General features: G+C 40.3%; 1 protein-coding gene and 1 pseudogene across 2 annotated transcripts in view; one reads left to right on the top strand and one right to left on the bottom strand.

The window, feature by feature from the left end:
• Positions 1-622: 622 nt before the first annotated feature.
• Positions 623-16,874, bottom strand: part of IFI35 (interferon induced protein 35) — a 216,155-nt gene continuing 199,903 nt past the window's right edge. For both annotated transcript variants that reach the window (XM_073608362.1, XM_073608361.1), the window contains 2 exons: positions 11,482-11,588; positions 623-1,354 (listed from right to left, as the gene is read on the bottom strand). In XM_073608362.1, coding sequence (XP_073464463.1) covers positions 1,148-1,354; positions 11,482-11,588 — 314 coding nt within the window. In that variant the 3' untranslated portion in view covers positions 623-1,147. The remainder of the gene's footprint in view (positions 1,355-11,481; positions 11,589-16,874) is intronic.
• On the top strand, positions 3,695-6,502 carry LOC141114248 (posterior protein-like; annotated as a pseudogene).

The following is a 16,874-nucleotide window of genomic DNA, read 5'->3' as shown; positions in this document are numbered from 1 at the left end:
ATGGCCTGGCAGGAGGGATTCCCACATCAACACTGTCTATGTTAAAGGGGGAATTATACCTTGCGGTTGTAGGAAAGAAATTTGCTCTGTGTATAGCCGGCCTTACTTATACACTAAGTGAACAGCCACTATGCCTTTAATAACACAACCACACTGCTGGCCACAGTGGCAAAGCTACTGAAGTACTGAGGTTACAGATCAGTAACTACATTACTGCATTGGCTTTTTAGTTTTTTCAAAAGTAACTATCAAGGTGTTAATTTTTATAAATAATTTGCACTATGCCAGTAGGCTACTGATGTTAACTTTACTAGTTGGCAAGCGCATAAGTGAAATATATATGTGTATTGTCCATATGCACTTTTTTCAGATTCACAGATATAAAAACTGAGAGCATAACTCCAATATCTTTGGTGCAAATTTTAGAATATATGATAAATTAGCCATAGGCAATAAATACGCACATTGCATTGAAATACACAAATTTACTTATTTTGGCCTATATGGCAGTTGAAGACAGAGCTTACTGCAGTACTTGAATTCTTCTATGATGCTACCTTCCCCAGGTGGCATTTGATAGTGTCCCCATACAGATAAGGAAAAAAGCACTTGACAGCAGTAATACATAATCATTTCATTTTATGAAAACAGACAAAACATGTATATTGAGGCATGTTCACAAATAAAAAGAAGTAGAATGTGGCACTTTTGCCTATGGAAAACCAGTGTTTTTTTTACTGCCCCTAGAATTCACCAAACCCTGATTTATATTTTTTGAATAATTAAAGTGCAACTTTTTTCATTTTGGATAGAGTGGAGGAATTGTTAGAACCTCTGTACCTGACAGGAAGTGAGGGAAAATCTTTAAATGGGGGAAACAATGTCTAAGATAAAGTTTGTCCCCAGGAAAGGAAGTGAGGGGAAACCTCTCTAATGGATTCCCGAATAGAAGCAAAACCTGACAGGTGCCAATCTTTCCCCACTCTATCCACAATAAAAAAATGGGTATGGATACACTTTAATGTAAACATGGTTTTAATTAGAGATGGGGATAAATGTAGCTGTAAAAATTAATTCCTAAAAATTAAGAAAAAAAAGACATGCATGTTAAAAAAGCATTATATATTCTCATTATTTTTTCCAAGAATTATTCTGTCATTGGCACATCCTCGTCATCTTCAAAAAGAGCTACAGTGTATTGTCCTTCTGGACAATATGTCAGCTCTTGTACCTCTCCGCCACCATTGCTGGGTTTCTGAAAGTGTATCTCAAGAAGATCCCGCAGAGTATCTTTGTCTGTAATATCTGGAATTCCTGTAATTAAGACTGTACGGTTACATTCCAGCTTCCTCATCTGCAATTGAAAGGATAAAGGACAGATTATAAAAAAATCATTGTTTGTAGATTACTTCTGTGTAACATGGTAGATTTACTGTACATGAAGCTGAGAGAGCCACTTTAAAGTGAAAAAAAATCCGATCCAATTAGCTGTCCCATCGACCTGGCCCCCTCACTCCCTTATTTGACAACTTAGCCTTTGGCCCAGGATTTGAGGCTTCTGGAGTATTAGGATTTTTAAAGGCTTCATGCAAGTAAGCTTTGCTAGTCATACCTACTCTACTGTATCTATGATCCAGACAAGAACTCCTACTACAACAGTAAGCACACGGGCAGAGGTTCAAAAAATGCAAATTTTAAAGTCTGTTTTTAGATTAAATGTAAACATGTATACACAAAATGTTTTTATTTTCATGTTTTTATAATTTTTCCAGGGGTACTTTAAAAGAAACAGAAACTGAGATAATGCACAGGCTGCCATTGCTAAGCTTTCCATTTAAAAATACCTATTGCCTGGATGTTATTTTTATTCAAGTGTTCATATGTTTGAGTCATTTGCTTAGAGCAAACATTCAGATTAAGAGTTTAAAACTGGGTTTACAGTACACTAATAGAATTTATACCATTCATACCAAAATTCTCATGAAAATCTGTATGACTATTCTCAGAGCATTTGAATGTTTGAAAGATCTTGTTTGCTATTGACATTCATTTTTTTTAATAAATGGACTTTACCAAATGAAAACCACATTCCTTGTTGAAAATGTATATATTGAAGAAAAATTTCCCATCCTACTCCTCCAAATGTTCTCATTACTGCTGTTGAAAATGAATAAACTAATGATTAGAAAAAGGAACAATCTTACAATGAAACATGTCAACTTTGAAATTATTGGGGCTAAGATTAGCCAGGGAACTAGTAATGGCAACTTTCTTATTTCTCTCAGCATAGGTTGCATTTTAATCTTTTCTACATGTGTTTTTGTGCATTATATATAAAATAGGCATTAACACCTAAATGGTGCAGCACATACTTTTAGAAAATAAAATGGGAGAACATAAAATTAAGGTTTTTGAACCAGACTCACAGATGGCAATTGTTGGATAAGCAACATGGTTTAATATCTTACTTCTGGTATTTCACTTCCTGTTTGACACAGCCAGGTAGGAATGAAACACATCAAAGCTTTGTGATCAGAAGAACAATGCCTTGGCTCAAGCCCACCTGCTGTGACATGTGCGAGTACAGTACAAGCTTCAAAGAGACCACTGCTGCAAAGATGTCTATTGAGATTTGACACAGGGCTGATAGAGACGCTGGCCCTGGGGGACAATAAAGCATGCCTCCTGGAGAATGGGCAGACATTTGAAATGATACCTCTATAAAAGGCAAATGGGGGTGGCTATGAGTGGGCGTGTATGTTTGAATGTAAGGGACATACAGGCTTTTGATCTTTCTCTCTTGGCTGCTGGGAAGCCTGCTGTAAGGTCATCCCTTTTGCTATCTTGGGACCTTGCTCTGACCGAGGGCTTGGGCCTATATTCCATGAGGCCCAGACCCCTTTATCATCCAGAACCCACAAAGGAAATGTGTGATAAGTATCTTTGATATTTCATTGTTGTTATATGTTGTAGAGATGTGCTGTTAGTATAGTGTGTTCTGATTGTAAGCTATGTAACATTGTAATACCCTTTTAGTACTTTTATGATAGTTTCCTAACTCGTTGGGAAATAAAAATAAGATATTGTTTTACTAGCCACACCGTGTGTTTGGTTTCATAGCTAACCTGGTATTATTGTGATATTAACAATAGCATGTGCTCAGAGTTTAATGGACCAACTAATGATAGGGACTAGACAAATTAATACGCAGATATAATATTAATAATTATATCGATTTCTACATTTGGCACCCCAGACTGTGGAATTTTATTTTTACACAGAATCCACAAAAACCTAATGTATTTTTGTCTTGACTCCCTGTAAGGATAAATCCTAAACTACACCCAGAACTCAAAATCATCTCTAGTGTGGACAAGATTGGCGCTGGCTTGCGAATTCTGAAACCACGCTTGGATGGTCATGAAGATTCTGTGAAATATTTAATCAGGGAAGCGTAGAACCTGGTGAGATCTTCGGATGATATATGTATATATGTTAAACGTTTGTATCATTAATATGCTTTAGGCCTGTAACCAGCCAAAGGTGCTGGCGAGTAAAAGGGCTGATCACCCTTGGTTAGAGATTGACAGGAATTACCATACATCTTTGAGGAAAAAGTGGGAGAAATACATTTTTTTTTTTTTACCCATGTGAGAGTGAAATAGCTTTGTTCCAATAGGAGATGAATGTGGCCTGCAACCTAAGGAAGGCATTGATTGAGAATCTGCCTTGTGTCTTAGAATGTGCCTTGCGTCTGGTAGGCTGTAGAACTACAAGTCACTGTTAGGTTTAAATGGCTTTGTAGCAGTTTTTTTTTTTGTTTGTTTATCTTTGCATGGTAAGCAACTCTGGTAAAAGCAGGTTAGACCAGCTTTAGTGGGGGGTAGGCTAATTAGCATATCAATGGATATTCCCCAGTAAGCATGTGGTAATCCTAAAAGCCACATAGAACCTACAGGACAGGAGTGCTCATATACAAGGCAGCCGATAATGCCACAGTAAGTGTGGTGGGTCTTTTCTATGGATATGCAAAAGTTTAATGATTTTGAATGATATCAGGTAAAAGTGGTAATGAATGAAGAATATTGAATGCTAGAAGAGCGATTCAGTTTTTTTTTTCGTGAGTTGTAAGAGATAACGATAATTAAGTTTGGTGTGTTACTCAGTGCACTGTTGGAACATTAGTACAAATAGAATTGTGTATTGTGTGCATTGTATGGTTGTGAAATGGAACTGGTGTATACATATGTTAAAAAGTACGCTTCTGCCAATTATCATTCATGTGCAGATGAACCTCTTAAAAGCCAGTGTAACGTTCTATTGTCACAATGTCAACAACATAATAGCAGATTGGGTAAACAGCTAAAAAAGAAAGTTAAAAAAGAAAGGTTGGCAAATGAAATTGCAGTGTTGCTCAGAATTAAATTTATATCTGAGCAAATGGAGGGGAAGTGGGAAGCAGAGAGGAGACGTCTCGGGGAGGACATAGAGAAAATCAGTGAAAACCTTATAAAGATCGCAACAGACTCCAGTAGTGAGATGGATCAATTGCGGACTACAGCAGGCAATTTGTCAGAAAGAAACAGTGAGCTACAAAAACAGCTGCAGAGGTGCAGCATGGACTGTGATATGAAGAGCAAACTTTTAGAGTCATTGCGAGTAAAGTTGTCAGAGATGGAAGAGTTGGTTATGTCTTTAGAAAGAAAGTTAGCAAATGCACACTCCCAGCTTCTTACTAAAGAGTAATGTACAGTATTGCTCAATGAGGACAAAGGAACGTGCCAATTGGCCAATATCTGCACAGTCAATGAGGAGAAGGGCTGTGATGAAACACATTCTGCTATTGCACCCATAGCTTCGAAGCAGGATAACAGTTTGATTACAATCCAAGAGAGACTTACTTTGTGCCAGATTCTGGGTGAATTTAATGCCCTGGAATCACCAGTGAGTCTGTCCAATAAATTTGAGGCTCTAGTCCTTAGATTTCATTTGACTAATGAGGATGCATGTTCTCTTCTGAGAGCATGGCTACCAGGACCTTTGGCAGGCCAGTTATTTGCACAGGTTAATGATAGCTTAGCAGATGCAGAGGTGCGGAGGAAAGAGTTGCAGCGTATTGTGGACAGTCGTGATAATGGTATGAGTGATTTACAACGAATGAGATTTAGGAGAGGAGATGACCCAATTTTGTTCTGCAGTGAGTATCTTGCATTGTATACGAAAGTGTTCAACTGTCCTGACTTATTGGAGGATGATACAAGTTTCATATACTCAATGGCCAATAAGTGTTATGTAAGCTATCCCATTAGAATGGCTTTGAGGAATGCTAGATCCTACCAAAATTTTGTCAATATCCTGCGAGACTTCTGTCAAGAGTCCAGTGGTAGGGAATATGAGTCAAAGGCAGGTGTATCCGTAATAAGCAGAGGTACAGGAAGGCAGAGAGAGTTCAGATGTTCTAAATGGAATAGGCATGGACATAGATTTTGTAAAGACCTTAACATTGCTAGCATGCAGCAGGAAACTCCAGAATTACAGGGTGCACAGGCAGCCATAACGGAGTTATCCTCCAAACATGCAATAGCCGAATGTGCAATGGTGGAGGTACCCTCCGCACATGCACAGTGCTCAGCAAAGATAGGAGTCAAGCATGCAGAAAAACCAGACGCTCTTATTGCTGCAAGTGATGTTGCTATGACAGAAATCAATGGTGGAGATGTAAATAAAAGTGCGATAACTGTGCTTGAAAGTGATTCAGGAGTTGAAACTTCGGATGACTCAGACGATGAAAGTGTAAATTTTGCTTATTCCAAGCATAGTAATCATAGTAATAATGTCCAGCAATGTGAGTTTCCACTGCCGTATGCTCAAAGAAGGGCCTATACAGAGAGACCAGCCCTCAAATGTTTTTTGTGTAAAAGGGGGGGTCACATCGCTAAAAATTGTTGGGCGGCGAATAATGGTATCAAAAAAAGATCGCAGTACCCCAAAACGACCCCAAGGCATTATGAAGTGTATTCTGCCCGATGGGGTAGCAACCCAAAGCATGGAGGCTGTAGTAATCACACCCATTTCCCTTTAAAGACCCAAATGCGGAGACTGCAGACTGAAGATCGCCAATATGGGGAACAGTTACGTAGAGTCAAAATGGAGGTAGCTGCATGGTTATTCAAATGTAGCACTGGGGAAAACAATGTTAGCAGCACTTAGTGAGCTGCATGGATGCTCCTTGCCATATTTTATTTATATACGACCCTCACATCTAAACCTTATACATAGCAACTGTTCCCCTACATTGCAATTAATGGGAAAAGGCTTGGGGGACTCAAAAAGTCAATTGTCATGATAATTGTGTGTAATCACTGTCTTTGTGTTCCTTTTTCAGAGACCTTGGAAGAAGATAAAACTGGTTTGGATACTAATGTCTGTGTTTGTTTGCAGGTTCTTCAAAGAGAGAACAAGAGTGGGCACATTTAACAAAACAGGGGTTAGTTTATGGTAAAGGCATAATCGATTATCAAAGGGTACCATGAGCTCATTAATTAGTAATTGTTTGCAAACAATGAAAAAAAAAAAAAAATAAGATAAACAATAGTCAGGCATTAAGGGTTTCAAGTGTTGCAAGTGAAGTTACAAATGTTGTGATGAGGTACAGATGTTTTGTTTTTTTGTTTTTCCCCATTAACTAATTGTCTTTCAGATGGAAATGAGCACTTACTCTTCTCAGGAGGAAAATCCATGGATGTCTTTAGTTAAAAGTTGAGTGTTTGTCATTGTCTTATGGTGGTTGTCTTGTCATGTTGTTTTTGTGTAATAATGGCCAGAATTTTAATTTTTTTGTTAAGTTTTTTTAATATTTTTGGTATTTGTTTAGTCATCCATTTTATTTTTGTTTGTTCAGGTGGAGAAATTATTGTTTAGTCCACCTGAAAGGGGGGCAATTGGCCATTCCGTCAATTAGCAGCTGAATAGATGGTCATGGGATATGTCCTGCAGCTGAATACATTTTGTTGATTTAAGACAAGAGTTGTGGGTAGGAGACCATTCTAGCTTCTAGAGTTCGTTTTTTTTTTTTCTCTCTTTGTTCAATGTTCATTCAGGTGGAAAAAGTTACAAGGTGTACGCTTTGTCTACCTGAAAGGGGGGTTAGTGCATAGGTCTGAAAGTACAGATAATGCATTGTCTTTTTTAATGCTTAAAATTTTGAATTTTGGGAAGCAACGTTCAAGTTCATGGTTTTTAAAATTTTTTGATCATACCAGGGGGATCCATTTTAGAGTGGGTTCAGCCTAAAGAGGTCATGGTTGTTTTGATAGGTTGGTCAGGGTTGCAGAAACCAGGAATACTAAGTTCCTGGTTCCAAGGAAGGAACTATAAGTAAACGTAGTAAGCGAGCAGATATTATGGATAAGAATTTGATTCTGCTCTTGTTTTTTTCACTTCCAGAGTCCTGGTGAAGCGTGATTGGAGAGGTCTCTGGAACAGGGATGACAGATGTTCATCTGGTTGGCAGTTTGACTGTGCCGCATCACACTGCAAATTTGTTCTGATAAACATCAGGAGAGAAGGGACAAACAAAAAGATTCAGTTTAATACTTGTTTTTGCTTATGGACAATTTAATCCTAATCCTGAATCTGAAGGACTGTGCCTATCAACGACACTTGTGAGACATTTTTGCCGGATTCACTCCTGATAAATACAAACGTGCTATTAATGCATGTACGATGGGTTGGAGGTTGGGGAAGGAATATACACATCCAATCTGTCAGAACCTGAAATGTAAAATATGTTTTTTTTTGTTGAAGGAAGGAATTGAAAGAAGAAAAGGTTTTTAATGTATGACATGTATTGACGTAACGAAAGTAATATGGTGCAGGTACCCAGGAGACTGGCGCTTATACATAATAAGGTGTCGGTTGGCCAGACTAGAGGTTGGCCAGGTGACACATCAATGGGGTGAAAATTTCCTTGTATGGGGAGATACGCCTGGCTGATGGCTCACCTGAGAGGTTGAAACCCGGCACAGGGAAGGCCAGTGAATACGCACAGGAGCATGCTCCGTTAGATACAGGGAGCAAAACGCTGGCTACCAGGGTACAGTATGCCTTCACCACATGGCACTTCAATGTCTCGCAATGGTTGGTAAAATTCCATTACCCTATATGTGCTGAATATACACTGAATCAAGTGCGGTCAGTATACCAGTGACTTGCTCCCAGAGATGTGCGGACACAGAAGGAGGTTCATGCAGGGCGCGTGTTTCTGAGGAGTAACCCGAAAGCAGAGGGATGTATTCAGCACTATATTGGGGGAATAGGAGCTGGGATGGGTGTTGTTAATGGGGTGGACAGCGGCCTCCTGAGGAACAAACTCGCAGCCATAGCTTCAGAGAATAAGCAGGGCTTTGTTACTCAGAGATTGGTGGCATCCTTAATAACATTCAACAAAGTCACACATATATACCCAGGTTAAAGTGGCTCAAGATTTTGTCAACCATGTTGAGAGATTGGTAGAGAATGTGATGGTATGGGACGGGAATTTGTCATTGGCTCTTGCGTGCACAAAGTGGCAGGTGGAAGTGTCAACCAGCATTGAGCTGATTGTACAGTCTCCATATGAGGGACAGAGGCCTTATGAGTTAGCATCACCGCTCAGTAAGACTTTGCCAAACACGTCACTTACACTGATCCAAAGTGGTGGTCGAATGCCTGGATGGGCCATACCAGTTTGGATTGTGAAAGGTGTTATGCTGTATGATCTCAAGTACAGAAGTGCAGACTCGGTCTGTATATTTGGTGGCATTAATGGGCTTACTGACTAGGGATTCTATCTTCTTGCGTTTGAGGCTAATTTCCCACATATGACCAAAGAAGCTGGAAGATGGAGGCAGGTTGATACTTCCCTTGGTCAGAAGCATGACCATGATGTCCTTTGTATGCCAGGTCAATACATGGTGGTGAACAAAAAAAAATGTTGGGAAGATATTTCATTCTGTATTCGAGATGGAAGGATCATTGCTGGGAAGGAAGCACCTGGGTATTATTTGGGACATAGACGAGTTTGTTTCCTTGTCCTAAAGAATGCCAATGTAACGTTAGTCATGGAACTAGATGGTTCTTTGAACCTAACCATAGGTAGAGGTGCATGGTATACCCTGGGCATGGTCTTTGAAACCCAGGCACAGGGATGGAATTGTGTGGGTTTTGTCATTGTTACAGATTTATATGTGTTGTTAAACTTGATATTTATATAGAAGGGTCACAAAGTTATCTATGCAAGCTGGGGAACGAAGTGACGGTAGGGTCTCTGTGTACAAGATAGAGACTTTTCTGCCAAGTCAGAGCCCTGCAATACCGCTGACATGCCCGAAATCTGATGGGTCATAGGTTTATATGTATATATTATGGTAATGGGTTGATTTATGTCATGGTATAGTGTGATAAAGGTATATTTTAAGCTAGTAATATGGGCAACAGGCCCTCCTCGAGACTCTATATCTGAAAGCTGGTTAAGATGCTGCTCTGGATGTGTGCTGGTGAATGATGAGTGTATGGACACCCCTTGCCTGTTTTATACCCCTTCATGAAGATGTTAGAAAGAAGAAGATACAGAATGGTGACATGGGAGCTGTCACGGAAGAATGATGTTGGTGTGTCACCCAGTAGCAAAGCGGCACGTGTTGGAAAACACAGCACGTTAGGACCGTTATGGACTGTTCCACAGGAGCTGGTTCTGAGGCCTATGTTGAGAGGCATTTATGGACTGTTCCATAGGGACTGTTTCTGCACATGTTGAAAACACAAGACAGTTAAAGACTGTTCTATAGGTACTGGCTTGGAAACACATGTTGGGGAGGAAACAGTTATGGACTGTTCAATAGGAGCCGTGTCTGAAGAAGGGTGATATGCGCCCTTTAGGCGCAAAGCGGCATATGTTGGATAAGCAACATGGTTTAATATCTTACTTCTGGTATTTCACTTCCTGTTTGACACAGCCAGGTAGGAATGAAACACATCAAAGCTTTGTGATCAGAAGAACAATGCCTTGGCTCAAGCCCACCTGCTGTGACATGTGCGAGTACAGTACAAGCTTCAAAGAGACCACTGCTGCAAAGATGTCTATTGAGATTTGACACAGGGCTGATAGAGACGCTGGCCCTGGGGGACAATAAAGCATGCCTCCTGGAGAATGGGCAGACATTTGAAATGATACCTCAATAAAAGGCAAATGGGGGTGGCTATGAGTGGGCGTGTATGTTTGAATGTAAGGGACATACAGGCTTTTGATCTTTCTCTCTTGGCTGCTGGGAAGCCTGCTGTAAGGTCATCCCTTTTGCTATCTTGGGACCTTGCTCTGACCGAGGGCTTGGGCCTATATTCCATGAGGCCCAGACCCCTTTATCATCCAGAACCCACAAAGGAAATCATGTGTGATAAGTATCTTTGATATTTCATTGTTGTTATATGTTGTAGAGATGTGCTGTTAGTATAGTGTGTTCTGATTGTAAGCTATGTAACATTGTAATACCCTTTTAGTACTTTTATGATAGTTTCCTAACTCGTTGGGAAATAAAAATAAGATATTGTTTTACTAGCCACACCGTGTGTTTGGTTTCATAGCTAACCTGGTATTATTGTGATATTAACAATAGCATGTGCTCAGAGTTTAATGGACCAACTAATGATAGGGACTAGACAAATTAATACGCAGATATAATATTAATAATTATATCGATTTCTACAGCAATGCAAACATACATTCACATCAAGCAAAAAAAAATAATACTTTACGCAAAAAATGGAGGTTAACACTATTAGGATGAAGTTTAAGAGAAGAGATTCTCTTTGTATGGTATGTTATTATTATACATGTATATATATTTTTTATAAACCTCAGAAAAATGCTAATTCATCTAAAACTGATTACACATTTTTAGTTGGACTAATGCCCCGTACACACGATTGGAAATTCCGCCAGCAAAAGTCAGATGTTAGCTTCTGGTCGGAAATTCCAACCGTGTGTATGCTCCATCGGACTTTTGCCGGTGGAATTTCCGCCAGCAAAAGATTGAGAGCAGGTTCTCTATTTTTCTGACGAAAAAAGTTCCTATTGGAAATTTTGATCGTCTGCAGCAATTCCGGCGTGCAAAATTCCTACGCATGCTCGGAAACAATTCAACGCATGCTCGGAAGCATTGAACTTCATTTTCTCGGCTCATCGTAGTGTTGTAAGTCACAGCGTTCTCGACGGTCGAAAGTTCAGAGAACTTTTGTGTGACCGACCGTGTGTATGCAAGGCAAGCTTGAGCGGAATTCCGTCGGAAAAACCATCCAAGGTTTTTCCGATAGGAATTCCGATCGTGTGTACGGGGCATTACAGTTTTATTTTTGGGAGGCCACATTGATGGAAACTTTTTGAAAATTTCATAGACAGTTGTCAAGCCCACTGAGAGTTACTTGGAATAACATCCACTGGCTTACCTTGTGGTCCTGCAGGCTGCCTTCTAAAGAAGGTGCTACACACACTTTGTGAGAAGAGTCTCCAAAAGGCACATGAAAGGATTTTTTTTCAACCAGTCGTGAAGCAACTGTAATGTAGTAACACAGTTATATCAGAAACATATACTGTATTTCCTCACTCCCTATTTCACAGATAAAAAAAAACCAGAGTGAAGCACAGGATTAAAATGGAACTATAGTTAAAGCCAAAAATCACATACAGTATATGATGCAGTCAGTCTCTAGCATTAACACAGAAATGTAGTCATTACATGTTGATCCTGTCAGTATATCACTTATTTTTCCACTTTCTGTAGCAGGATGACAACACTGTTCATCCCACAGTGAAAACATAAAGCAACAATGTCACCTGGTGGACAGGGGATTCCTAAATGGACATCAGAGTTTAATTGGACTTTAAGATACACACACACACATTAAACTGTAACTCCCACTAACATGTTTTAGGTAGTTAAAGCAACAGTTTTTTTTTTTTTTTAAAGGTTCAAACTATATGAATAAAGGCTGTATGTTCCTTTTGCCAGTGTAATATGGGTTCTCCCTAGAAGGTTGGAAGGTTGGAGGGAAAATTCCACTTTTGCTTTGTCTATTACAAAAAGTGAAAAAAAAATAAATCTACTATAGTCAGGATTAATAGATAGTAAAACCGTTACAGAGGTGAATAGAAAATCAAAGTTTGATGTGTTAAAGAGGTTGTAACCCTAAAAAACAAAAAAGATCCTGTTCCTTTAACCACTTGCTGACCGCCTCACGCCAATATACGTCGGCAAAGTGGCACATTCCCGTGAATCGCTGTATGGGTACGTCGACCCCTTTAAGAGCCACCTGAGGCGCGCACCTGCAGCACGGCAGGGGACCCAATGTGCGTGGCCAGCGGGCGTGATCAACGCAGGCCACCCGCGATTGGGGGAACCAGAGCTTGAATGGGGATTTGTGTGTATAAACACACAAATTCCTGTTCTATCAGGGGAGAGGAGACGTATCGTTTGTTCCTACTAAGTAGGAACAGCGATATGTCTCCTCCCCCAGTCAGTTCCATCTCCATACAGTAAGAAACACTCACTAGGGAACACAGTTAACCCCTTGATCGCCCCCTAGTGTTAACCCCTTCCCTGCCAGTGACATTTACACAGTGATCAGTGCATTTTTTTAGCAATGATTGCTTTATAAATGTTAATGGTCCCAAAAATGTGTCAAAAGTGTCCAATCAGTCCGCCGCAATGTCGCAGAACCACTAAAGATCACCGCCATTACTAGTAAAAAAAAATAATAATAATAAAAATTCCATAAATCTTTCCCATAGTTTGTAGACACTATAACTTTTGCGCAAACCAATCAATATACGCTTATTGCTATTTTTTTTTTTACCAAAAATATGTAGAAGAATATATTGGCCTAAACTGATGAAGAAATTTGTTTTTTAAAAACATTTTTGGGGATATTTATTATAGCAAAAAGTAACAAATATTTTTTTCCAATATTTTACCTTTTTTTTCCGTATATAGTGCAAAAAATAAAAATCGTAGAGGAGATCAAAAACCACCAAAAGAAAGCTCTATTTGTGGGAAAATAAAGGATGTAAAATTTTTTTGGGTACAGCGTCGCAGGACCGCGCAAATGTCAGTTAAAATGACGCAGTGCCGGATCACAAAAAATGTCCTGGTCATTAAGCAGGCAAATCTTCCGGTCTGTAAGTGGTTAAAACATGTTAAACTGTATAGTGCTTCTGCGGTGTCAATTGTACCTTTCTATGTTGTAATATACCTGGTTTATCCTGCCTGTTCCTGTGTTCCCCTTAGTGTCTTGACCATAGTTACATATAGTTACATAGTAGGTGAGGTTGAAAAAAATCCATCAAGGCCAACCTATGTGTGTGATTATATGTCAGTATTACATTGTATATCCCTGTATGTTGTGGTCGTTCAGGTGCTTATCTAATAGGGAATTCCACATCCTGGCTGCTCTTATGCCCCGTACACATGATCAGATTTGCCGACAACAAATGTTGGATGTGAGCTTGTTGGCGGAACGTCCGATCGTGTGTATGCTCCATCGAACATTTGTTGTCGGACTTTCCTCCAACAAATGTTGGCTAGCAGGTTCTCAAATTTTCCGCCAACAAATGCTTGTTGTCGGACTTTCCGATTGTGTGTACACAAGTCTGTCGGACAAAAGTCCATGCATGCTCGGAATCAAGTACGAGCCGGAAGCGCTCGGTCTTGTAAAACTATAGTTCGTCTTGTACGTCACTATGTTCGTAATTGTTGACCAACATTTGTGTGACCGTGTCTATGCAAGACAAGTTGGAGCCAACATCTTTCATACAAAAATCCACGTTTGTTGTCGGAAAGTCTGATCGTGTGTATGGGGCATTACAGTAAAGAACCCTTTACGTAGTTTATGGTTAAACCTCTTTTCTTCTCATTTTAATGAGTGGCCACGAGTCTTGTTAAACTCCCTTCCGTGAAAAAAGTTTTATCCACATTGTGGGGTCCCCAGTACCGTATTTGTAAATTGAAATTATATCCCCTCTCAAGCGTCTCTTCTCCAGAGAGAATAAGTTCAGTGCTCGCAACCTTTCTTCATAACTAATATCCTCCAGACCCTTTATTAGCTTTGTTGCCCTTCTTTGTACTCGCTCCACTTCCAGTACATCCTTCCTGAGGACTGGTGCCCAGAACTGGACAGCATACTCCAGGTGCGGCCGGAGTCTTTTAGAGTGGGAGAATTATCGCTTTATCCCTGGAGTTAATCCCTTTTTAATGCATGCCAATATTCTGTTTGCTTTGTTAGCAGCAGCTTGGCATTGCATGCCATTGCCGAGCCTATCATCTACTAGGACCCCCAGGTCCTTTTCCATCCTAGATTCCGCCAGAGGTTCTCCCCCTAGTGTATAAATTGCATTCATATTTTTGACACCCAAATGCATTATTTTACATTTTTCTACATTAAACCTCATTTGCCATGTAGTTGCCCACCCCATTAATTTGTTCAGATCTTCTTGCAAGGTTTCCACATCCTGCGGAGAAGTTATTGCCCTGCTTAGCTTAGTATCGTACACAAATACAGAGATTGAACTGTTTACCCCATCCTCCAGGTCGTTTATGAACAAATTAAATAGGTTTGGTCCCAGCACAGAACCCTGTGGGACCCCACTACCCACCCCTGACCATTCCAAGTATTCCCCATTTATCACCACCCTCTGAACTCGCCCTTGTAGCCAGGTTTCAATCTATTTACTCACCCTATGGTCCATGCCAACGGACCTTATTTTGTACAGTAAAAGTTTATGGGGAACTGTGTCAAATGCTTTTGAAAAATCCAGATACACCACGTCTAGGGGCCTTTGTTTATCTAGAAGGCTGCTGATCCATGACATGGTGGTCAGTTTACGTGCCTCCATCATCCCGCTGCTCTCCCTCCCCACCTCCTTCCCTGCCTGTCAGCTCAGGAGTAGGGATGAGCCGAACACCCCCTGGTTCTGTTCGCACCAGAAAATATGAACACCGTTAAAGTCTATGGGACATAAGTGTAAAAAATCAAAAGTGTTCATTTTAAAGGCTTATATGCAAGTTATTGCCATAAAAAGTGTTTGAGGACTCGGGTACTGCTACAGGGGACATGTATCAATGCAAAAAAAAGTTTTTAAACTGCCATTTTTTCAGGAGCAGTGATTTTAATAATGCTTAAAGTGAAACAATAAAAATGAAATATTCCTTTAACCACTTCAGCCCCAGAAGGATTTACCCCCTTCTTGACCAGAGCATTTTTTGCAATTCAGCACTGCGTCGCTTTAGCTGACCATTGCGCGGTCGTGCAACCTTGAACCCAAACAAAATAGATTTCCTTTTTTTCCCCACAAATAGAGCTTTCTTTTGGTGGTATTTGATCACCTCTGCGGTTTTTATTTTTTGCGCTATAAACGATAAAAGACCAACAATTTTGAAAAAAATAGCAATATTTTTTACTTTTTGCTATAACAAATATCCCCCCAAAAAATATAAAAAAACAAATTTCTTCCACAGTTTAGGCCGATACATATTCGATAAAAAATCGCAATCAGTGTATATTGATTGGTTTGCGCAAAAGTTATAGCGTCCACAAAATAGGGGATAGATTTATGGCATTTTTATTATTAATTTTTTACTAGTAATGACCACGATCTGCGATTTTTATCGGGACTGCGACATTATGGCGGACAGATTGGACACTTTTGACACCATTTTGGAATCGTTATCATTTATACAGTGATCAGAGCTACAAATAGTCACTGATTACTGTATAAATGACACTGGCAAGATAAAGGGCTTAAACACTAGGGGGCGATCAAGGGGTTAAATGTGTTCCCTCAGTGTGTTCTAACTTTAGGGGGGATGGGCTCACTACAACATGACAGAGATCACTGCTCCTGATACAGGGAGCAGTAGATCCCTGTCATGTCACTAGGCAGAACAGGGAAATACCTTGTTTACATTGGCATCTCCCCATTCTGCCTCTCCTCGCCGCAATCGCAGGCAGCCGGCAAACATTGATTTCCTGGGACCCATGGACACACTTCCGCGGCACGCGGCAGGCGAGCGCCCATTAGGCGGCAAATTCAAATGGACGTACAGGTACTACGCCCTTTCGCCCTTTTGCCCGTTGCCATTCTGCCAACGTAAATCGGCGAGCGGCGGTCGGCAAGCGGTTAAATATAGTGCCCGGGGTCCCCTTAGTCTGCCTGTAAAGTGGTGCATCTTTCTGATGTGCTTTACTGTGCTGCAGCAACATTACATTTCTAAAGGAAAAAATGTAATTTAAAATTGCTTGCGTCTGTAATGTTCTGCTGGATCCCGGCAATATAGATGAAAATCAATGAAGGACTTTGTCAAAAATTGTGTATTGTGTTTTTTTACTTGGGTAAATGGGTATGGATTTAATGTACCCCATACCCATTCACATAGGGGGGTGGGCCAGGGTCTGGGGGCCCCCTTGTTAAAGATGGCTTCCAGATTCTGATAAGCCCCCCTGCAAGCAGACCCCCCAAAAAATGGCCAGGGTTGTGGGGACGAGGTCCTTGTCCCGATCAACATGGGGACAAGGTGCTTTGGGGGGACCCCTTAACCACTTCAATATTAATATTATATACTTTACACTGCACTATATACCCTGCACTGTATTATATATACTACACTGAGCGCACTATATACTCTGAACTGCAGTATATACTATACGGACTGCACTATAAACTCTCAACTGCAGTATATATACTATATGGACTGCACTATATACTAAATTTGGGCCTTAGGTGTTGGTGGTGCCTGAACACTGTAACTTCTCCTCACAGTTACTCTTGTTGGGCACAGGAATGTGCC

The sequence above is a fragment of the Aquarana catesbeiana genome, linkage group LG12 (assembly GCF_042186555.1).
Source record: "Aquarana catesbeiana isolate 2022-GZ linkage group LG12, ASM4218655v1, whole genome shotgun sequence".
NCBI classification, from domain to species: Eukaryota; Metazoa; Chordata; class Amphibia; order Anura; family Ranidae; genus Aquarana; species Aquarana catesbeiana.
This window is presented reverse-complemented; position numbering and strand designations above follow the sequence as displayed.